This window comes from Brassica rapa, chromosome A08, assembly GCF_000309985.2.
Source record: "Brassica rapa cultivar Chiifu-401-42 chromosome A08, CAAS_Brap_v3.01, whole genome shotgun sequence".
Taxonomy (NCBI): Eukaryota; Viridiplantae; Streptophyta; class Magnoliopsida; order Brassicales; family Brassicaceae; genus Brassica; species Brassica rapa.
In genome coordinates, this window is record NC_024802.2 from 12,640,773 (window position 1) to 12,663,401 (window position 22,629).

General features: G+C 34.9%; 3 protein-coding genes and 1 long non-coding RNA gene across 7 annotated transcripts; 2 read left to right on the forward strand and 2 right to left on the reverse strand.

Annotated features, from left to right (window-relative positions):
- Positions 1-534: 534 nt before the first annotated feature.
- LOC117127267 lies at positions 535-3,612 on the reverse strand. Its single transcript, XR_004450191.1, has 2 exons — positions 3,392-3,612; positions 535-3,354 (listed from the first exon to the last, which is right to left on the reverse strand). It is a non-coding gene; the product is annotated as an uncharacterized LOC117127267 (long non-coding RNA).
- A 1,377-nt stretch (positions 3,613-4,989) lies between these two features.
- On the forward strand, positions 4,990-10,206 carry WRKY29 (probable WRKY transcription factor 29). 2 transcript variants are annotated; one of them, XM_033276309.1, is made up of 5 exons: positions 4,990-5,746; positions 6,255-6,371; positions 6,460-6,941; positions 6,974-9,921; positions 10,015-10,206. In XM_033276309.1, the coding sequence occupies exons 1-3, from the start codon at positions 5,385-5,387 to the stop codon at positions 6,905-6,907; spliced, it is 927 nt and encodes a 308-aa protein (XP_033132200.1). In that variant the 5' UTR covers positions 4,990-5,384; the 3' UTR covers positions 6,908-6,941; positions 6,974-9,921; positions 10,015-10,206. The 2 variants fall into 2 exon arrangements, with proteins under 2 accessions (XP_033132200.1, NP_001288936.1); NM_001302007.1 differs by lacking the exons at positions 6,974-9,921; positions 10,015-10,206 and having other exon boundaries at positions 5,385-5,746; positions 6,460-6,907.
- On the forward strand, positions 9,609-11,829 carry LOC103834290 (cystine lyase CORI3-like). Its single transcript, XM_033277037.1, has 7 exons — positions 9,609-9,921; positions 10,015-10,354; positions 10,446-10,664; positions 10,815-10,874; positions 10,987-11,142; positions 11,235-11,328; positions 11,441-11,829. Exons 1-7 carry the CDS (start codon positions 9,671-9,673, stop codon positions 11,590-11,592), a joined length of 1,272 nt encoding a protein of 423 aa, XP_033132928.1. The 5' UTR covers positions 9,609-9,670; the 3' UTR covers positions 11,593-11,829.
- On the reverse strand, positions 11,583-22,405 carry LOC103834291 (glutamate receptor 3.2-like). Of its 3 annotated transcripts, none has more exons than XM_033277020.1 (8): positions 17,671-22,405; positions 17,221-17,493; positions 14,392-15,737; positions 14,035-14,312; positions 13,934-13,965; positions 12,922-13,316; positions 12,423-12,844; positions 11,583-12,379 (listed from the first exon to the last, which is right to left on the reverse strand). In XM_033277020.1, the coding sequence occupies exons 2-8, from the start codon at positions 17,474-17,476 to the stop codon at positions 12,331-12,333; spliced, it is 2,778 nt and encodes a 925-aa protein (XP_033132911.1). In that variant the 5' UTR covers positions 17,477-17,493; positions 17,671-22,405; the 3' UTR covers positions 11,583-12,330. The 3 variants fall into 3 exon arrangements, with proteins under 3 accessions (XP_033132911.1, XP_033132910.1, XP_033132912.1); XM_033277019.1 differs by having other exon boundaries at positions 17,637-22,405; XM_033277021.1 differs by having other exon boundaries at positions 12,363-12,379; positions 12,443-12,844; positions 17,221-22,405.
- Between the last annotated feature and the right edge of the window lie 224 nt (positions 22,406-22,629).

Genomic DNA, 22,629 nt, shown 5'->3' on the forward strand with positions numbered 1-22,629 from the left:
CCAAGTTAATATATTGAATTCAATACCGAAGCTATCAAGATATATTATATAAACGATATAAAAACTCTAAAACTAGGCTTCGATTAATTCCGCATAATCTTCGATTTTCATTAAGCCCGAGATTACCGCATGACTAGTGTCTAGCGTAGTTCCGAACAGGGATCTTTATGAAACGGAAAACGTAGATTTGTTCATCACAGTAGACGTAAACGTACAATACATATAATTCATTAGTGCAAGTGGAACCCTACGATGTCACGAATATAATCGTAAGTAGCTTGTGGAAATCAACTTTGTTTTTTTAAATATGGCAATCATATACGTAGTACCATATTTATTAAATATTTGCTTATCATAACTAAATATTATCATCAGTCATCACATAAGTATATATTATTGTTAATGTATACGATATTTAGTTTTTATCAATCTTCTGAAACCTGGTAAACCTGGTCTATGCAGCGCCAAGATATCTGTCTAAATGGCAAATCGATTATACCCAAAACAGTTTTCTTAAAATATGATTTATTTTTGTATATCGGATTATAATTTTTTTAAACCGATTAAAATATGTCTTAATCTATCTAAATATATTTAAATCTACCATTTCAAATAATAGTAATAGCGTAAATCCAAAATATTTTATACTTTCTTGTTTTGTTTGTCTAATTTTATAATTTATCGAAAATAATTTATAATTACACCCAAAATATCTAATATAAATATAACATATATACAATGAAGCCTCTATAAATTAATAATGTTTTGACTACACCAAAACTATAATTTTTTTATTAATTTATAGAGATATTAATTTATCGATATACTAACTAAACCAAAAACTCAATTTGGGACTATAAAATTATATTATTTTATAGAGATTTTTAGTGTATATTAATTTATAGAGTATTAATTTAAAGAGGTTATACTGTATATATATAAATAAATCGATAATCCATTAAACTCCCAAATAATATGCTTAGTCATTGATACTATATAAAACCCTTAGTTACGACTTAATGATTTCTTAAACATGGGGTTGTCACACAAACAACATTCATAGATCAAAATTGATAAATTTCTTTGAGTCAATTAGGTAGATACCTGAAAACAATTGGGAATTTAGCAAACTACCAAAACAAAAAAACATTGAGGTGTACAGTATACCTATAGGAGTTTAAATGACATTTCTAACCTTCAGTTTTATTTGTCTTTTTAACATTTCTCTCTCTCTGCTCCACCAGCAAACCATTACTCCTCTCTCTCTTCCGTGACTACGTCTTCCATTGCTGCAACTCCTCATTCCTTTATTCAATCCTTTTCTTTCGCTCAAAGTTCCAGCCTTCATTTGAAACCCAACACAAAGTTCCTCGATTTCGACAGGAGTCACCGTGAAGCAGTACGTGACAAGACTCGTTCTTGTTTATCGGAAGGACGGAAACGCACCGGAAGACGGAAATGCGCCGGAGGACGGAGACGCGTCGGAGAGGGAAGAGAGTTGTGCGAGGAGCTCTGGGTGGCGGGAGTCGAAGCCATGGCGGAGCTGGGCGACGAGGATCGGTGGATAGCTTGGCGGTGGAGGCGGGGGATCCGGAGGCGAGTGCGGCGGAGGAGAAGATAGGAGACAGAGGAGCGGAGGGAGAAGACAGAGATCTCCGTGTCAGAGAGGGAAGAGAGCTGGGAGAGGAGATCGGGGTGGCGGGAGACGGCGTCGTGGCGGAGCTGGGCGTCGTGGAGGCGGATCCCTTGGTGGAGACTCTCGGCGGTGGAGGCGGGAATCCGGAGGCGAGTGCAGCGGAGGAGAAGAAGGCGGAGGAGAAGGAAGGGAGAGGAATGGAGAGACGGTGGGTTCGTTTGCGAAAATCCAGAGGTGATTGAAGAAGATGATGGTTTTAGAAATAGGGGTATTAGAGTCATTAATTTTTAAGAAAAGTATGTAACAGTGTTCAATGGTAGATTGCTAATTTCGCAATATTGTTTGTGTATACAATGCAAATTCTCTTTTTTTTTTTTTTTTAATACAAGTGTAAGATTTATTTTCATGTGGTATGCACTGTTATAAATCTGAACCTATTCCGATATTTTTGAATCGTTGATATCATATCAAGTTATTTATCTGACAATAACACGCGTCAGTGGTCGGGTGGCGCAAGGCGTTCCGTGAATCTCTAAAATACTCGAATTCGAACCCGCTACTAATCTAGAAAAGCACGGCGCGTTGCCATCAGAACTTTCACATTCTCTCTCTAGACAAAAGGTCACCTATTTTTTTTTTTAATCTGACAAAAATGATATAGATATTTATACTATTAAAAATATCTTTAATATAACTTAAATATTGAAAAATGGATTCGGATTTTTATAAGAGGTTAAACCACATAACAAAAATCTTATACTTAACTCTAAATATCGAAGAACATATATTAATGTCGATATATTGTGTGTGACAACTGAGGACAACTCCATATATATTAAGGGTCTAATTTATATATGAACATGGACTATCCATGATGGACACATAGGTGCTCTGTATGCTTTTTTTTTTTTTCCACACGTATGCTTATCTCACACGTTAAAAGAAAAATTCAAAGAAATCGGTTGTATTTGTATTCTTGTGAGATCATCAATGGTGAACCAAAATAAAGTGAGATCATCAATATCATTTTATTATATCATATGTTGTCCTGGTTTCACATACCATGTCGACATACAAAATAGTAATTCATAGTGTGGATCTAATCAAATCACCAAGTAGTAATATATAGTGTATATCGACGGATCAACCGAATTTATACAAAAACCTCCCAGATTTATACGACTGGTCAAAACTGATGACAACCATTATTTTACTATTAAAGTTTTGGTTTATCGCTAGTGTGAATAAATTGATAATGCTTTGACGTAGCATGCAAAATCATTTATTTTACTTGCTGATATGTATGGACTTTTAATAACGTCAATCAATATAAACTAATTGGAACCCCATTATGGTGGACTAGTAGTTTCTATTAGGGGAGAAGTTGTGATGTTGGTCTAGGCCAGGGATCGATTCTCTTTTAGTACAAAATTATTAATTTCACATGTGGTCACACAGATATGGGCCTATGTTTATGGTCCATTTGAATACCGAAAGATGATCTATCCGTAGATTGCATCTCCCATCCGAAAATTAAGTCTGTGTCTTTAATATACTCGAATTTAATCCTTTTAACTTACAAAAAAAATAAACTAATTGGCCAGGAGAAATAGGAACGCTTTCTGCATGTGTCGTACTCTTATCGTATCTAATAAACTACTTATTTCACATTCTAAAAATAGTGCTCTCTCTGATTTAAATTATACATAATAAAATCACTTTTTAAATACCATATAGAGTATTAGTATTTTAAACCATTTTATCTGTTTTAACTATATAAGCAGTATTAAAACTGCAAAATCTTCTTGATCGATATTATATCATTTTATTTGTTTGATCTGTATTTATTCTATTTAGGTCGTTTATTTCGCTTACTGCCTTGTCCATTTTTTTTTTGAAGCACAAGAAAGGGTAAACTATGCACAAGATTATTTTACTCCCACTAGTTTATGTTGTCTTCCAATATTTATTTTTTTTTTGGTAAAAAAAAAGGTGTTTTCACCTCTTTGCCGGAAACCCAAGCAATGTAAATAGTCTCTCCCAGCGCGAATCGAACCCGGGTGGCAGAAATTACAGCCGCAACCCCTTTACCACCAAAGCTGACTCGTTCCAATATTTATTTTCTTAAATGACAACAAAAATAACACATAAATGCTTTCTTTGGATATTTATTCTTACAAGTAAAATAAAATACTTTTTTGACAAAAGTAAAATAAAATACTTTTGGGCTATATAAATCGTTTTGGTTGATTTTGTTGTCTCTAAATGTTTTTTAGCTTATTGTCTCTAAATGTTAAGTGATTTAAATTATATGTAGATATTGCGCTGAAACGCACCTAGTATTGTGTGTATATATATATATTGTATTTTTCGATATGTATAATACATATCCTCCCGTCAAGTGGTGCAATAAGGGATGAAAATTTCTTCCCAGTTGCACGAACAAGCTGATTAAAATATTCCTTTTTGTTAGTGGTTTTTTTCGCAATATGCTTTGTATTTATTATATTGTTGACTTTTGAGTTGTTTGCCTTTTCTTATTGCCTTTTATGGGACTCCATTCACCCGTCCCAACTTCCATTCTTCCTCGTCTAGAAAAGAAAGGCTATTAGCATTTATCAATTTCATCAAGGGCAGACAAAACTTAAGAGCTTACTACAAAATTCTCCACAGATAAACTGAATTTATTAACGAAATTGAAGCTAATAATTGTAAGTTTGAAATTATTAAAATAACCAAACCGCTTTTGAGAAATAACATATTTTTGTCTATTACATAGCATTCTTTTGCGTATACGTTCAGAGTTAAATATGTAAATATAGAGGAAAACAAAAAAATCATAATTACAAATTTACGTTTGAAAAAAGAACAAGTAAAAGAAGAAGAAGATATTATTGGAGAATCTTTCTTTAGTCTTAGTTGTAAGATTTTTGTGCTACTGGCTTAAAGGTAACCCTATTCTATGATAGAGGCGTGGCTTATTGGACCAAAGTCACCAAACTATATATTACCACAAATCTTAACATAAAGCGATAATACCCTCTCAAATTCCTTTTATTTTAAAAATATTTTATTAAATGAGGCTTTCTACATATAGAACATACTTGGAGTATATATTTAGTTATATCCAGTGTTTGTTACGTGAATGCAAGGCAAGCTAGACTTACGTACGTACCACATTAAACACACGCATAATTTACAAGTATGAAACTAGTGACACAGCCTTTATATATAAATAAGGGGCTAGTGTACGTCATACATCTGCATGTACAAATGCCGCTTTCAAAATCTAATTAAGTAAAAGAACGATATTTAAATTCTCTATAAGTCATATATAGCTTCAGTTCAGAAGACATATTGCCAATATATATATATATATAGATATATAAATATTGTCAATATCTGATGATAAAATAGCAGAAATATAGAATACTCTTAGTTTTGGTGTATGATCCAAAATTGAGATATTTTGTCGGAGATGGATATTTGACAAGTTAAAGCAAATGTATCAAATTCTAAGTTTAGGTACGAATTGACTTTTTCAAAAGTCTACTAAATAAATTTTAAAAGTTAAATGATTACAGACGGGTTTACATAGAAAACCAAAAAAAAAAAAGAACCCTAAACCACAAACAATCCTTTTTCATTCTTTATATAAACTGATGTTCCCCAAAAGGCTTTTCCTCGCCATATACCTGTGAAAGAAAAAAAAAAGAGATAAAAGGGAAACAATATTCGAGAGAGAGATATGGGTGAGGTGACTTATATGGACGAAGGAGATTTAGAAGCAATAGTCAGAGGTTACTTAGGCTCCGGAGACGCCTTTTCTGGGGAAAGCTCCGGTGGGTTTTCACCTCCGTTTTGCCTTCCGATTGAGACGGCTAGTTTCTATGAACCGGAGATGGAAACAACCGGTTTAGACGAACTTGGTGAACTCTACAAACCTTTTTACCCTTTCGCCTCACAAACAATCCTCACAAGCTCCGTCTCTGTCCCCGGAGATTCAAGAAGTTTCCGAGATGATAAAAAACAACGAACACATGGTTGTCTTCAATCTAACGGATCAAGAGTTGATCATATCCGAATCCCAGTATCCAAATCGAAGAAGAGGTCAGTTATACTTGAAAATCTACTTTCAAATGCAAAAAAAAAAAAAACTTGAATATTAATAAATGTTTTGAACAAAAAAAAAGAATATTCATATAAAAAAAAACTGATTTTCAGCTGTCTGGGTTACTATTATGAACCAATTCTTGAAAATAATTTTATTAGAATTTTATACATATTAAGAAAGCAGTTTATGTTTGATCATAAATGTATAAACTTTCTGAACTAAACAATTTCCTACGACTTTCAAGCAATAGAAATTTAAAAATATAATTATTGTCAATAAATATTTCGATATATAAAATTTGTTATGCAAATTAATAATATATGCATAGAAAACTGAGAATGTATAAGAAAAAAACATAAAATGCTAGAAAATTCATCTTTACAAATGTAGGGTATATACTATATATAGTTATTATTATCACCAACTTGTTTTTCATAATTATAATTATCATGAATATGCATGCTCCTTGTTGGATTAAATAATTTATGATTCGAATTTGAACAGCAAGAAGAATCAACTAAAGAGAGTTGTTGAGCAAGTGAAGGAAGAAAATCTGTTGTCGGATGCATGGGCATGGCGTAAATACGGGCAGAAACCCATCAAAGGATCTCCATACCCAAGGTCTTAAATCATTTCCGGTTAACATAATCCTATCCTTACTTTTAACCAAAAACCGGTTTGACTTACTTAACCTCTTTTGTTTCTTCAGGAGTTATTACAGGTGCAGCAGCTCAAAGGGGTGTTTGGCAAGAAAACAAGTCGAAAGAAATCCTCAGAACCCGGAAAAGTTCACCATAACGTATACAAATGAACACAACCATGAGTTACCAACCCGGAGAAACTCATTAGCCGGTTCGACTCGAGCCAAATCTTCTCAAACCAAACCGGCCGTAACCAAAAAGTCCGTAAAGCAAGTGGTTTCTTCTCCCACAAGTAACCCCATGATCACATCCACTGATGTATCTTCTGTTGCGGTTCAAGATATGCGAGTTGCAGAAACGAGTACCTACCAAATAACCGTAGAAACCAAGGGCACGAGTAACACTTTACCATCGGATTTGTTGTCTGGGACGGGAACTTTTCCGACTTGTACCGGTGACTTTGATGAACTACTGAGTAGCCATGAGTTCCTCAATGGGTACTTATGGAATTACTAAAGAACAGTAGGTGTATGTATATTCAAACTTATATTATAGTTGCATTGCGGGCATTGAGAAAAATGTATATCTAGGAGATTTGAGTGTCGTAGTTTTCGTCTTGTTTCCAGCTTGACCTGAAAATGTAACCAAATATAGTTCATTTAAATTGTCATACTAATGCTAAGACAAAACCCCATTTTACATTCGATTACATATATATATTTCAACGTTTTCCACTGCACTAAGAAAAGACTACGCCTAAAATTGTTAGACACTGTGTGAAAATGGAACCGTCTTCAGGCCGGTCTAGATGATTAATTAGGCATCCTAAAATATCTATTTTACATTATAGAGACACCAATATACAACTCACCCGCCCACCCAGCCGCATTTAGTATTTTAATGAATGTGAAAACTAATTTTAACTTTTAAATCAAATTATTGACAAAGAATTACTAATATTCAAATAAATGGTCAGACAGTTGCACAAATCAGCACTTGTTTCCATCCAGTGTCCAAACTGAACGTGTTTTTAGGCTCTAACGATTGATATGGATACATATGTTTTGTAAGGCAAACAAAGAGGTAACAAAATTTGGATTCGAGAAATTAAGAGAATCTTTCATGCCTTGAAACTCAAAAGTCTACTGTCATTAGCTTTTATTTACAGATGGGATAAGAAACGAGCCAGTCTTAGATTTCTTGTATCATAGTAACTTGGGGATCATGCATTAAACTTCCGTCAACAGATAATATATTATTCGCAATCTATTCCGAATTTATCAAATAGTTGCAAGTCCCAACTTCTCTGTCTAGCTAACAATAGATGACTCGTCTAAGCCACAAACACTTAACCTTAAAAAGAAATTGAACTGTTGGGAAAAGGAAGAGGCCGCGCAAATACCCTTGCTGCCACAAATAATGACGCAGGATCTTCCACTTGGGAAGACCTTAAGCTAAGGGCATCTTTATTGGTGGGATGAAGAGAGAGAGGGAGAGAGTCCCTTGTTTTGCTTTTTTTTTTTTTTTTTTTTTTTTGGTCATTAGAGAGTAAGGGACAGCCTTTAATTAAGGGCTTTTCCCTTCTCTTTCTTCCTCGGTTCCCATCCCCTTCCCCTAAGGGATGCCTTAAGGGACCTCCAATACAGATGCCCTAAGCACCCTTCCTTATTGTGCAATGGAAGTCACTTCACAGAGACGGACCCACATGTATTAATGTATTAATGGTGGGTCAGCTGACACACCTTAAATGATAAAATCCTAATTTGTTAAAGAGAAACTGTATAGATTCAATAGATTTGTTGGCAAAATCTCTCAGGGTGACTCCCCTAATTCCGGATTCGACACCCACCTCACACTCTCTTTACCATTTTTGTATTAGTGATTTAAAGCCCATTAAATTTTTTGACCCATGTTAAAAAATCCTGGGTCCGCCACTGTACTAGCATTTTCAATGTTCGACCATCTTCTCCTAATATGCTTGCAATGTCAATGTGGGACTGAATGCTTATGATTTATATGGTTATCTATAAGGCAGCCTCGTATTGTTAAGAAATCTAGAAGGAGATAAAAGGTTTTCTTGTGTATTAAGATGTGAAAGTTAAGCCTTATATACAGACTCGGTAACATATACGTTTGACCTAGTTACAAAACATTTTTACCTAATTTCAGGATTCAATATCAAACTTACAATTTATGGGCCTATCGCCCAATACCCCTCCTCAAGATGGAGTGTGCATATTACAAACACCCATCTTGAAAAGAAAAAATACAAATTCTCTGCATCCAAGCGCATTGGCGATTATATCTGCAAGCTGAAAAAGCACGCATTGAGCCTAAATTCTAATGCGTAACTATTTTTCTATTTATCATGTATGGCCTATTTTGTGTTTGGTTTTACTTTGATTTCTCTTTATGAATTATTTAACGATGAAACTTTTAGTTTAGCAACCGATAAAACAAGCAGATTGTCATATGATGCTGCAAGTGCAATGCGTGATCCATAATATTTTATTTTATTTTGGTTTAAGGATATTGCAACTTTATATATTCTACATCTTTAAGTGATATTTCAATGATTTTTCATATTTTACGGTGTTACATTACGTGATCTGATTTACATAGTTAAAGGTGAAGACGTTATATTACAGAAAAGAATCTGTATGATCTACAAAAGAAATTCAGTATGGCGATAGGTTATTCCAACTTATCCTCAAGATTTTCAGTGTATAGACGAGAGCTAAAAACACGACCAAACAGAAAAAGATTCCGTTGTTTCTTGTAACTCACGTCTCAAATCATTAGGACTGTTCTTAAGTCTTGCGTTTATATGTGTTGATGGTGACGCACGGCATCATAAGAAAAATGTAAAGGGTAGAGGCCGTCACCGATGGTAAGAACTACGGATAGAAAGAAAACCGAAAATAAGTTTGGTACAATATTATATAATATCACCTTGTATAATTGAAAATCCAAATAGCACGTGATTTTTCTGTGATAAAATATTTTATATAAATTACCTATTTGATCCGAAAAAAATTACCTATTTTCCATTGATAGTTAGTTTTACATTTTGTACTTACCGTGATTAGAGGAAACTTTCAAACATGTAGGGGACTGGAGATGCATTTAGTTCCTTTCTTTTCTTATATAACCACGCGAAGTATAAACTTTGATAAGAAAAAGTGTAAAAACTTGTACTATATAATCTCACTAGTAGTAACGAGAGTAATCATCCAAAAACAGAAAAAACTACGTAAGGAAATAAAAGGAAAAAAAAAGATGGCGAACAGTGAAAGCGTTGATTGGCAGTTCAGTGGCAGCGATGAGGGCAAGGCCGCCTCAGAAGCCTCACTAAGCACTTACACCTCTAAACTCTTTGCTCTGTGCGATCCTCAAGGAAAGGCCATTTTGCCTCCAAGAGGTGAAACTGCCGAGACTAGCCACACCGCTGAAAGGGCTGTCGTTAAAGCCGTCCTATTCGGCACTGGAAACGCCTATGCTCCCAGTATTGGCCTTCCGGCGGCCAAAAGGTGATATATACATACATAGAATTATAGTAGCATAGTTTATTAATTTTAGACCTCTTTGACAAAAAAGTGTCCCATAATTTTTGCTTTTCTCAGGGCAGTAGCAGATTACCTAAACAGAGATCTTCCGAAGCAACTGTCACCTGATGACGTGTTTATGACCGTTGGATGCAAACAAGCCATCGAGCTTGCCGTTGATACATTGGCTAAACCAAATGCCAACATCTTGCTTCCCAAGCCAGGCTACCCAAGTAACTTAATCCGTTCCATCTTCAAGCACCTTGAGGTCCGCAATTACGAATTTCTTCGCGAAAAGAACTATGAGATTGACCTTGACAGCGTCCGAGCGGCAGCGGATGAGAACACATTCGCAATATTTATAATAAACCCGCACAATCCCAACGGGAACACCTACTCTGAAGCTCATCTCAAGCAGGTATTTTCACCTATACTCTAATTAGCTATACAAGTATTCGCATGGCCTTATGTTATAATCCATTGACTGTGTGTATATTAATGAATCTTAGCTCGCTGTGTTGGCTCGAGAACTCGGGATAATGGTTGTTTCTGACGAAGTTTTTCGTTGGTCGGTGTTTGGGAGTAATCCCTTCGTTCCCATGGGCAAATTCTCGTCCATTGTACCGGTGGTTACACTCGGGTCCATATCGAAGGGATGGTCTGTCCCTGGATGGCGAACTGGCTGGATCGCGCTTCACGACCTAGATGGTGTCTTTAAATCCAAAAATGTCCGGTCTATTTTTCTCCATCACTCTTTAAGCAAATATATGAATGAAATGTATCATTAATATTCAGTATGCACGTACTATGTTTGATATTAAGAGTTATCAACGTTCTTTCTTATTAACTTTTTTCCTAATCTTTTTTTATATGGACAGGTTTTAGCTGCTATAAAACAGTTCCTTGATCTAAATTCTAAACCACCAACCGTTATCCAGGTACGAGACTTTCTGATTCGGACACTTTCTGTAACAATATAAAATAAAATGTTACGGACTATTCCAATTATTATCAATTATATAGCTAATGTGTCAGGTTTGTATTATGTAGGCGGCCATTCCCACCATCTTGGAGAAAACTGGTAAAGAGTTCTTCCATAGGAGGCAGATGTTTCTGAAAGATAAAACCGATCTTGCATATTATAAGCTCAAGAGCATACCTTCCCTCACCTGCTACATGAAACCTGAAGCGTGCACCTTCTTTTGGGTATTCTATCATTACTATGCATCTTTAGAACTTATTCTAACCTTCTCTGTATAATTGTGTTCTTTAAATTTTGTTTTCTTTTCTACTCGCAGACCGAGCTGAACTTATCATCCTTTGTGGACATTGAAGATGATGAAGACTTCTGTGAAAAATTAGCTACTGAGGAAAACCTCGTCCTTTTACCAGGTATTCATTATCTATGACCAACGTTTAGCGGTCTACCAAGGGAGACAATCATTTTTTTCTGTTTGATAATTTTAACAAAACAACTTATATATTGTGTGCTGGTTTGGTTTAGGGATTGCTTTTACTTTGAAGAACTGGGTGAGGCATTCTATTGACATGGATACTCCAACTTTGGAGGATGCATTTGATAGATTGAAGAGCTTTTGTGATCGCCACTCCATTTCAGGTGAAACTCCACGCAAAGCTGTCAATGGTATCAACTAAAGGGTTCTTATGTAAGCCTATGTCTTTTTATATGTTATAATAATAAATAAATGGGGGTGTTTTGCTTTTATGAATAAGTTATGAACACCTTTCGAGTTTGTGACAGAATAAATCAATGGTATACTATAGTAACCATTAAGCATGTAATGTTTTCACATCGTTTGGTATGTCTTTCGATGTATGTATTTTCTTTGTACATTCTATAAACGAATAAGTTTCAGTATGTTTTCATTTGAATATATTAGTATCTATTTTTTCAAAGTAAGACTAATCAGTAATCAGTAACCACTAACCTAGAAAAGCCAAACCCAACCCGTATACTTGGAATAGTCCGGTTAATTGGCTGGTCTTGGTTTAATCTCTATATAAGAAATAGAAACCACACTATTTTCTGTTTAATCCGAGTGATTTTTGAAAGTAATTCCGGTTAAAATGGGTATAAGTTGGTTTAATTTCTATTACCAATTTGTTGGAAGTGTAGAAAAAATGAAAACAAATCAATTGATTTCAGTTCAGCTTCTGTGAATAAACTTTCGGTTTGGGAAGTTAATTAAACCGGATTGGCAACTCAAGTTTTTTCAGTTTGTCAACTGAAACCAATACTCTGCCAATACAAATTAATACAGCTTGAGCTTTGTCTTACAAGTTACAAGTTTATGTATGCATCAATTTTTTCTAACTTCTTGCGTCAACAATGTTCCGTACACTGCAAGTCATATGTTTTGAAGAATCACATAATCAAAATCTCCTTTTCTTACTTCTATACTCATGAGGTATGTTGTTATGCCTGAAGAAGATTGCTTGAGTTGAGTGATGATTAGATCTATCACATTGGTCTAGGAAACTTTACAGAGAGATCATGATTCCGTTTACGCTTCAACCTTCTCTTGGTTTTGTCTTCCTTCGCGTCAAAGTAAGCAAGAAACGTATGCAATGTGTTAGAATGCGAGCTTTCTGGCGAAGGTACTATAGCTTCTTCCAAAGGCTTGTGGTCGTTGCAAAAGTCTCGGACTATCTTGAAGAAGTAGATAAGGAGAGCGATGAAACAAGCAACCCCACACATAAGGAATAGCCCCCAGAAGCTATGGAGACCAAGCTGTTCTTGATCATCATCTGAGTGTGAACCATTCAGGTTACTACAGTTAGATTTCGAAAGCCACTTTTCACGTATCTTTTGAAGCTGTCCTGTTTCAGACAGACCTAAGATCGCTGTTGACATGTCAACAGCTAACGGAGAGTCTCTTGGGAATGCCTTCAGATAAAACAAGAAGATCAAGATTCATGTTCAGACAAATGCTTAGAGAAACTTCAAGAAAAGGGGTTACTTACAAATCCCCAGCCACTTCTAGTGAACGCTTGGCCTCTTATAGCGAACCCACAAAACTCCGAGAGGAAGAGATCAACGTAAGGACGTTCATCAACAATAGCAGAGACAGTTCCGTTTTGAAGAGCTGTAGCGTATTCTTTTGGAGAGCCAAGTGCCACAAGTCTGGACCTGGCGATGTTAAGCTCATCAATCATGTAGTTTTCAGCATAAGAACCTACCTGAAACCCAACACGTTCACTGCTGCTCATGAGTGTGTCTACTCCTTTGATCGGTGAGTTAAGCTGTTGCACTGTAAGAATCGATGTAAGACTAGCTGTGTAGCTTGAGGTGATGATCAAAACCACAAAAAGCCAGATGAGCAACACAACACGACCGAGTGTGCTCACTGTATTCTCTCCTGCAAGTTTGAACATCTCCAAGATGTTAGACCAGGGCAAATTATCCAGAGCCAAAGTTCCAAACAGGGTTGATCCGAATTTTAAGGTATAGATATCCCACTGGTATCCAAACCCGAAAAATTTAGGATATCCGAAAATATTTATAAATATATATATATATATATATATATATATATCTAGAAATATTAGTTATATTAATGTTTATAATAATTCAAATTTTAAAAATTACAATTAAAAATTTGAATATATTAGTTACTTTTGGATAATTTAGATATTTTCAATAATTTTGGATATTTTAGATATTTTTGGACATGTTGGATATAAGAACACCAGATCCGACCTGAATATTTGGGAGGTTATTTTTTTATACATGGTTATAATAAGTGGCTGCAAATGATTTTTTTCTGGTTCTTCAGATTTAACCGAACTTATTTGTACCGGAAAGATAGTTCGATCTGAAATTTTAAACTATGTGGTCATTACCAATTTTCCTAGATCTGAAATATCGATATCCAAAATATCTCACCGAACCCGATCTGATATCCGAATGCCTATCCCTAGGAAACTCTATACAGGTAATAGTAACTAGCTGGGGTTTCAGTATATATGAACTTACTGTGGGAGAAAAACATGGTAGAGAAGGTGAACCTGCATGGGAATAGGTATGTTATACACCAATATATAGGAATAATGTAGCTTCAGTGACTGTTTACTAACCAGAGTATTGTAACAACTTGACTCCCTGGCGGTCCACGGAACTCATCATTGATCCTATGTTCAAGAACCCATATTACTGATCCAATGATGAGGAAAAAAGCTGCTGTTACAGCCCACATAGGAGGAGTAAAAGGTCTCAAGAACGCCCAAGGAGTATCATTTAGCTTTGTGACAGCAGCAACCACTACAAGCCCTGACTCTATGTATGGCTGAGTGAAGTCTACAATCCTTATTCGTCTCTTAACAATGGCTATGTCACCTACCACAGCATCAAACACCTGAAAAATCTCAACTCTATTACAGTCAACTCTCTAGAAAAGGCTTTGTGTTATGATCTGTTGATCCTTTTTTACTAACCCCTGTAGAGACATTGTTGACAAGTTCATTGTAGTTTGGGTTCTTGAGACCATCTCCAAAAAGGACAAACTCATGAGCGACCGGATAAGGAAGCAGTTTTACAGCAGCTTCAAAGACATCAATGGAGTACCCTTCCACTTTATTGCTTCCATTAACACTTGACACAAAGTCCTTGAAGCTTGCTCTATTAGGTACACCAATTCTCAATCTCCTCCCGTTGTTAGGTAACACCCATCCACGAGGCGTCTCAGACGTCCCACCAGGCCAAGTCACATTGTACAGATGTTGGTTTGAGCTAGAACGGTTTGGAGGCTTGCTGTATAGTGACTCAGGAGGTATAACAGAGAGACCAGAATGGTTAGACCAGTAGCCTATCTGCTTAAACCCGTCACCGACAATATTTATAATGTCATAAGCAGGCTGAAGCATTGATCTGTCTGGAAGAAACTGTACTGGACCTGTGACACCAGACATCTTTGTCTTCACAATAAATTCAAGAAACTGTGGTCCCTGATCGAATATGCTCAAGGCACCTAGATTAAGTGTTCCTCCCTTCAAGCTTGTTAACTTAGAGTCGCTGGAGAAGGTAATGTTAGCTCCACTATCAAGAAGACTCTTAACAGCTCTAGCAATGATCCAAACAGTGTCATATGCATAGAGTCCATAAACGTTTAATCCCACAGTTCCATTACTCAACTTGTTCCACCGTGCCACAAAGTCTCTTCTCTTTCTTGATTCTCGAGTGTGGATACGAAGAGTGAGCACCCCTCTAATGGCTTCAATCTTCTTGGGAGGTAAAGGGCTATATGAATCCAATAGAGAAGTTAACCATGTTGTAGCTATCCAGACATAGCCTTGCTCCATCATGCCAAGCTTCTTGGCTTCCTCAAAGATCATTCTACCTGTTTTAGGGAATGTGTGCACAATGATTACACGAGACTCCATCCCTTGAATCTTGGTTAACTCACCTATGATCTCACGAGGACTTGTGATCACAACATCCAGAGGAAGCACCGCCTTGTAAGAGATCTTGCAGCGTCTTCCTTCAAGCTCGTCGCCTAAAGATGTTATACCGTTTCTGCTGTTGTCATCGTCGTTGTACAATGCAACCACGTCTGACCAACCGTAGTAAATGATCATTTCCGCAATGGCACGCATTAGAAAGAGATCGCTAGGTGCTGTCTGGACAAAGAAGGGGAACTGGAGTGGCGAGAGACTAGGGTCTAGAGCTGTGAATGACAACATAGGTACTTTAAGCTCATTTGCAATGTAAGACAGAACATGAGCCATAATCGATGTCTGAGGACCAATTATAGCCACAGCATCAGTCTCCATGAATTTCAACGCTGTGATATTAAAAACCGAGACAAGGATAAGTAAGAGTTTAGTTTTCAGAACAAAAATAGAAGGGAAAATTCTATAGATAGCACTTTATTTTTTACGAAATTAGCATATAACCAAAAAATATCCCAAAATAACAGTAATTTAAGGGACTAAATTACTTCAGTATTTAAGCCCGATTTAGTACCAAATATAAAAGTATCCGAGTGCAACTCATTTTCACATGAGAGCATGACTAGTTTTCCCGCTAGCATCTACAAACGTAGTTTTTGCGGTTGGTAACGGTTGTTGGCATTTTAAAACAATCAATGGAAACACTATAAATCGCTTCAAACCGTTATGAATCTCTTAAATTCAAAACCTGGTTCCAACTAACGTTTGCGGTTGCGGAATGGTAATTTTTTATATAAAATAATAGTAATACTAATATATATATACATATTTTATTTTAATTTATACTACAATTTTTTAAAAAAAATATATTTTTTAATTTATACTATAATGTTCTTTTAAAAATATATATTTTAATTTATACTATAAAAATTTTAAACAAAATTATTCTGCATATTTAAAAAAAAATTAATAGTATAATCTATAAATAGAAATTTTATATTTATTATAATAATATGATTTTAATATTTTTATAATTATATAAAATATAAATATTATTAATTTATTATTTAAGCACTGATGTGTTTGGTAGTTAACCAGTTATAAGTATTTCGCAAATACACCAATTTCTAACCGCTATACCAATTGTACTAATCTTTCAGTAACCCTTAAAACCGCAATCATCCTCATCTGCAAATTCCCATAACCGCACCCATAACCGTATGTGTAACCACAACTTTACACCACACCAGTTAGGCCTTAAGTCCAAATCGAACTTTTATAATATTGAAGTATTAATGAAGCTACTTATACTCCAAAAAAAACCTGAACCCCCGAAACAAAACATGAATAGACACCCTAACACTCATACCTACCTAAACTACCCTTGCCCTAATCTCATCTCCTGATAATAAATCACAAAACTCAAACTCAAATATAAAATAAAAAAACTTTTTAAACTTTAAGTAATGTTATTTTGATTTTTTTTTCTCCTGGTATGCTAATTTTCTGAATATTTAATTATACAAAACTTATTAAGAGACTAAGAAATTTCATTAACCATACGTTCAAAAAAAAAATTCATTAGCAATTCTGTTCATAATAGATCCAAAATTTTCAAAGTATTCTTAACTTAATTTAGGAATATTGGTATGTAGTCTCTTTTCATATAAATAATTTTCACCTAATTTATCTTATTTCGAAACAAAATCAGTTTAGTATCGCTGATGTGTTATCATTGGTGTTTGTCCTTGCTAGTTTTTGGTGCAAAAAAAAAATTAGTTTCTTATTATTATTTTTGTGGTATTCTTTATCTATTGGTTGCAAATTAGTATCAATAAAGCAAATTGTTAAAAGAACTATTAAACATTTATTCACCTCCTATGATGCTGAGGAATCCGCTGCGTTTAGCATCGTTCATCAATATACGCAACTTCGATCCCCCAAGGAAGCTGGGGTCGGAGTTCACATCATCCTCTGCAGCTTTCATGGCGATATTTGCAACTTTACCATGTAAAGTGTTCAAACCGAAGATTGCTCCAACATTAACAACATGAGGCCTTGAAGCTCCCTCTGAAATGATCCCATCACCACTAAGAACAATGAAGCTCAACAGAACCAAAACGCAAGACATGTTGGCCTTCTCAGTTACTGAAACACCAAGTATGATATAAAAAAACAGCAAGTATTCACAAAATGAAAGATTGTGAGGCAAGTAACATAAGATAAAGCTAGAAACTTGTTATGGACAAGAGAATATGTAAGATAAGGAAAGAGAGTAGCTTTGACCAAACCTGGAAATAAGTGTCACGAGGATGAAACCCTTACCTGACCATAGAGAGACAAGGGTTGGCAAGGAATGTGTGGCAGAGATGCCAAAACCCAAACCAATATCATCCTTTTAAGAACAAAAGATTGGTTATACTGAAAACATCTAGCTGAAAGAAAGGCATGAATAAGAAGCAAAAGGGCTATATATATATTTTTAAAATGAAAAGGGAAGAGCAAGTGGGTCTTTAACAACTAAAAGAAAAGGTAAACTGAATCATGGGTATGCTTGAAGAAACTTGGGAAAAATGCAAACTTTTTTGTGGTATTTGATTACTTTCTCTTTTCTCTATCAAGTGACAGCGTGAAACTCTAAACTTTATGTTTAACCAAAAAAAAAACGAAAACAAACAGAAAAAGACTTTAAGGTTTGTCTTAGGTTTGTGTAACATGAAAATATAATCCTGATCTAGAAGCTCTCCGTGAGCTCGAAGATAGGAGAATCAAGGTCCAAGAGGTGATCAAGAGAATAGAAAGTCACCACGAAGATCCATGAATCAGTGATTATGATTATGATAAGCGATGATGGTGACTGGTGATGATAGAGAAGAGAACTTGGAGAACAAGTTAAAGTTGTATTCTTGATTGATTTCTCAGAATAGCTAAAAGGCGTAAATATAGTGTTTGGAACCGGTTTGGTTCTAGTAAACCGAAATACATAAAAAACCAGAGTTATTAACATAAATAGACATTTTCTGTCTTTTTATTACACAATCAGACACATTCAACTACTGAGGTAGTTTGTGAAAGTAAAATGACAGCACTAACCCCTGACGACATTCACCTTTTGTGGTGTGTGAAAAGAGATTTAATTAGTTTAAAATATTTTAAAGGCACAATATCTCTTTCTTTCTTTTATTTACAGCCATACCTTTTTTATTAATAAAATTGTTTTTTTTTTCTTTTTCATCACCTTCTTCCTCTCTCTCTCTCTCGATAAAATGGTTTTGATGGTGGAGTTTTTCTGAAAAGTCTTGATTCGTTGACTCTAACTTATTTTTCTCCACCTCTACCTTCAACCTCCACAAGAATAACCACAAGAGAAAGATCATAAAAACGAGTTGTAACCATAAGTACAAATGAAGGCAAAGGGAAAGTGGCTAAGAAATCCGATGTATCTCCACCTCCTGCTCAATCTACGTCTCAGCCGCAGATGAACCTAGATGATGTAAATCCGGAGAGATTGGAACTAAGTTGACGGCAGCTTGGCGAGGTAAGATATCCATGTGTATGCCTCCTATAAGTTGTCCATGTGTACGCCTTGTGTAAATTGTCCATGTGGACGTCTCAGTTGTCCATGTGAACGATATTTGGTGGGAATGCCTTGGTACTAAGTAATATTCTTATGGTTTTTTTTTTATTATGAAAGCCATGTATAAAAAATATCAAATGTTGCATTGCCCATACATATAATCTTGAACACTTGATTGGTACTTTGACTGAGGTGAGCTTAAGAAATCAGAATCAGTTGTAAGCACTCCACTCTGTAAACGATTCCCATACATCACTAAGAACAAAGTAAAGAGGCCTAAACACATCAGTTAACAATATTCACAATACACTATTCGTGATAATCATATGGATGGTTTCATATCCAATTCGACCTATGTTACTGAGAAGAAAAATTAGTGCTTTTCATATATATTGTTGTAGTATATGCATATACTACTGTAAAATTGTAGCCACATGTACACAGAGTTCTCGGTATCCACATGTACAAATTAATATGTTTTGGTGTACAAAATAGGAAAAGATGGACACTTAAAGCCAATGTACAATCAAAGGTGTTTTAATGGATATTAACATTTACTAGTATACTATACACGTTGAATATGTTTGAATGTTTTACATATATAATAAAAAATATAATATATATTTAGACTTATATTTGACCATTGACGTGTACACAATGTTTGACTGTACAGATGTACATTTGTTTACAAAAAGCTACATGTACGCCGATTACAACATCTACATGATACTTTTTACAAACATCCTCAAGCGATATTCTTCACCGCAAGCTTTAGCAGACTTCTCAAGTTTGTCTCATGCGTCAACTGAACTCACATAGTTTACAAACATCGGAACCTCTCACATACTTTACAAGTTTCTCTCATCTGTTAACTCACATACTTTGCAAGCTCCAACCTTTTTTCATCAGAACCTCTCACATTTCAAATACATATGAGCCTATGGCCATCATTACCAAAACCTTCTGAAAACCAAACCTTTTGGCGCTATTTTTGTTATTTCCAGTTTTCTTTGGTTTCCTTTAGTCTCAGCACTCTGTCGCGTATGTCTTTGCTGTTAATTTTGTCTACGTCTCCGTTGTTGTCTATGGTCGATGTCGCATGTCTCCACTGTGGTATGTCTTCGCCATCATCTACATCTCTACAGTCATCGATACAGCTTCTGTCAATGTCACCGCGCTTTCATCTACATCTTCACCGTGCTTTGCCCTCATCTACGTCTACACCGTCATCTACGATACAGCTGCTGTCTACATCACCGAGCTTTGCTCTCATCTACGTCTTCACCGTCATCTATGTTTTTGTTGTCATCGATCCAATAGCTTGATGTATCTTAAATTATAGATTAAACAACATAGATAAATGATTTAAGATAAGCTCTCTGGATAAATGATTTTGGAGAAAAAGATTTTGATTTAGAAAAAAAATAGAGTTTTGAAGAAAGAAGATGAAGAAGAAAGATAACGAAGAAGAAAGATAAAATTGCATTTCCCAATCCACCAACGTGTTTTGACTTTTTTGGTTAGGATAGAACTAAAGTGAATAAAAAGTAAATAAATAAAGGAAGAAAAAGGATATGTTGGGAATTTGTATGCTCAATATGTATCGATCAGTGTGAAAAACTACCTCAGGAGTCAAAAGTGTTTTATAGTGTAATAAAAAGACATAAAGTGACCTCCAATATAATTGTTTCATAAAACCATCAAAGAATATATATTTGTTTAAACCGGATAGCTAAATATATTTCCTGTCACAGTTTGTCACTTTCTCTGATGAAGTAACCCTTTGTGTTCCCCAGCCAAAGAATTGGAGTACCCATATGCGGGAAAACAAACAATTTCTAAATGGACTCATCGCTTCTTTTTTATTGTTACACGATCGTTTACATGCTTTTCTTTTTTTTTTAGGTTTACATCATAATTAAACACCATAAATAAATAATTTTAAAAAATTTAAACATAGATATTGAAATGTGATTCATTCTCTCAAAAACAGAAACCAATTTCGATTTATGATGCTAAGATGACTGAGACATAACAAATTAGGTTGGTTCGGTTTAAAAGCTAACTTCTCGATTTTTAAAAATTGATTTTTTTGAAGCGGTCTTCTTCTCACATTACCTCAAACACTCCTCTCATTTTTTTTCCTTTCCATTGTATACTCTTCAATTGGTGACCACATTTTAGAAAAAGAATGTGATGAATTTATTGTTCCTCAAAAATTGATACCAATCAAATTGAAAATTTTGTCAATTTTTTAACAAATGAGTTTCAGTGTTAATTCCTCTCTTTCATTTACGGAGGAACTCATGAACAATTAATTCCTTCTCTAATTCTGATAAGGAACATGAATCTATAGTTTAAAGTTTTTTTAAGTGATAACGTTCAGATAATTAAAAAAATTGGCGCAAGAAACTAACAATATCGTACTAATCAGATAATAGAGAGTTGGACATGGGATTTCGCAATCCCAACAATTGGTATCAGAGCGCAGTTGACGAGAAATCTGCAAGAAAGACCGAAATACCCTTTGGATGATGAATGAGTGATGAATGGGTATCCTATGAGTTAGGAATGAAAGGTGTGTAGCAGATATCGAGTCAGAAGATCCTGGAAGTCAGTTGTGGGACACGAGATGAATGTGATCCTTAGTTTGAAGGGGAGAATGTGATATAACAATCCAAGTCCCACATTGGATAATTAGACAAGGAGTGTCTAATATATAAAGAGATGTCCAACTCTAATAGTACGAGGCCTTTTGGGATGGAAACCAAAAGTAAATCCATGCGGGCTTGCCAATTAGGCCCAAAGTGGACAATATCGTACTAATCAGATAATAGAGAGTTGGACATGAGGTTTAACAATCCCAACAATATTCACTCATCAACATCCAACCTTAGTTTAACCTGTCTTCGTACAACTAAATTGATTTTCTTATCTTTTTTGGCATTTTCTAATTTGACATATCCTGTGTGGTGAGTTAAAAGGTCAATCTATATAGGTGGAAGTTTAACCTATACTAAATTTTGATCCGCGTTTTCGAAACGTGGATTATTTTAGATTATATATTTTTTTGAAATAAAATAGTATATTCTAATTATTATATATTATTATGTTAAAAGTTGTATTATATTGAAGAATATTTTTTTTAAAATTATATAATTTATGAATTAGTTTATTTGAGATTTTGTATGTACATACTTTTATGTAATTCCCTCTTATGCTTGAGCATTTTACTCATACCCAAAAACTGAACCGAAACCAACTAAAAAAATACAGATTTGGATTTGGTCCGGATCCAGAGCAAAGTAACTATTGGATATTTTTTGGACCCGCATGTGTTTGTCGAGTCCATGTCTTACCCAAGACCCGATCATGTATCCAAAAATACCCAAAACATTTTGTGTATATTAGTTATATTTGAGAATTTCAATTGAATAATTTTAGTTATCAGGTTTATGTTATCGGTTATAGTTTCGGGTTTCAGGTACAATTTCAAAATTTAAAATATAATATTAGGTATTTTTTTAGTTCTTTGGATCAGATTTCAGATAAAATTTTGGATCTTTTTAGATATTTGAATATTTTGGGTATTTGTTTGAGTATTCGGGTATGTCTTTTTAGAAACAAAACAATTTGGGAGTAGCTGCATAAATATCTGAAATGATGATATTGCCGATAAGAAAGTATCAAATCTATTTATGGTAACA

Excerpts from the sequence above, each read along its gene's own strand:
- LOC103834291 (XM_033277020.1), bottom strand. The coding sequence starts at position 17,476 with ATGTCTTGCGTTTTGGTTCTGTTGAGCTTCATTGTTCTTAGTGGTGAT. Across the intron at positions 15,738-17,220 it reads ATTCCTCAGCATCATAGGAG|CGTTGAAATTCATGGAGACT; the intron begins GTGAATAAATGT and ends TTAATATCACAG. Across the intron at positions 14,313-14,391 it reads TCAACAATGTCTCTACAGGG|GTGTTTGATGCTGTGGTAGG; the intron begins GTTAGTAAAAAA and ends GAGATTTTTCAG.
- WRKY29 (XM_033276309.1), top strand. The coding sequence starts at position 5,385 with ATGGGTGAGGTGACTTATATGGACGAAGGAGATTTAGAAGCAATAGTC. Across the intron at positions 5,747-6,254 it reads GTATCCAAATCGAAGAAGAG|CAAGAAGAATCAACTAAAGA; the intron begins GTCAGTTATACT and ends GAATTTGAACAG. Across the intron at positions 6,372-6,459 it reads AAAGGATCTCCATACCCAAG|GAGTTATTACAGGTGCAGCA; the intron begins GTCTTAAATCAT and ends TTGTTTCTTCAG.
- LOC103834290 (XM_033277037.1), top strand. The coding sequence starts at position 9,671 with ATGGCGAACAGTGAAAGCGTTGATTGGCAGTTCAGTGGCAGCGATGAG. Across the intron at positions 9,922-10,014 it reads GGCCTTCCGGCGGCCAAAAG|GGCAGTAGCAGATTACCTAA; the intron begins GTGATATATACA and ends TGCTTTTCTCAG. Across the intron at positions 10,875-10,986 it reads AACCACCAACCGTTATCCAG|GCGGCCATTCCCACCATCTT; the intron begins GTACGAGACTTT and ends TGTATTATGTAG.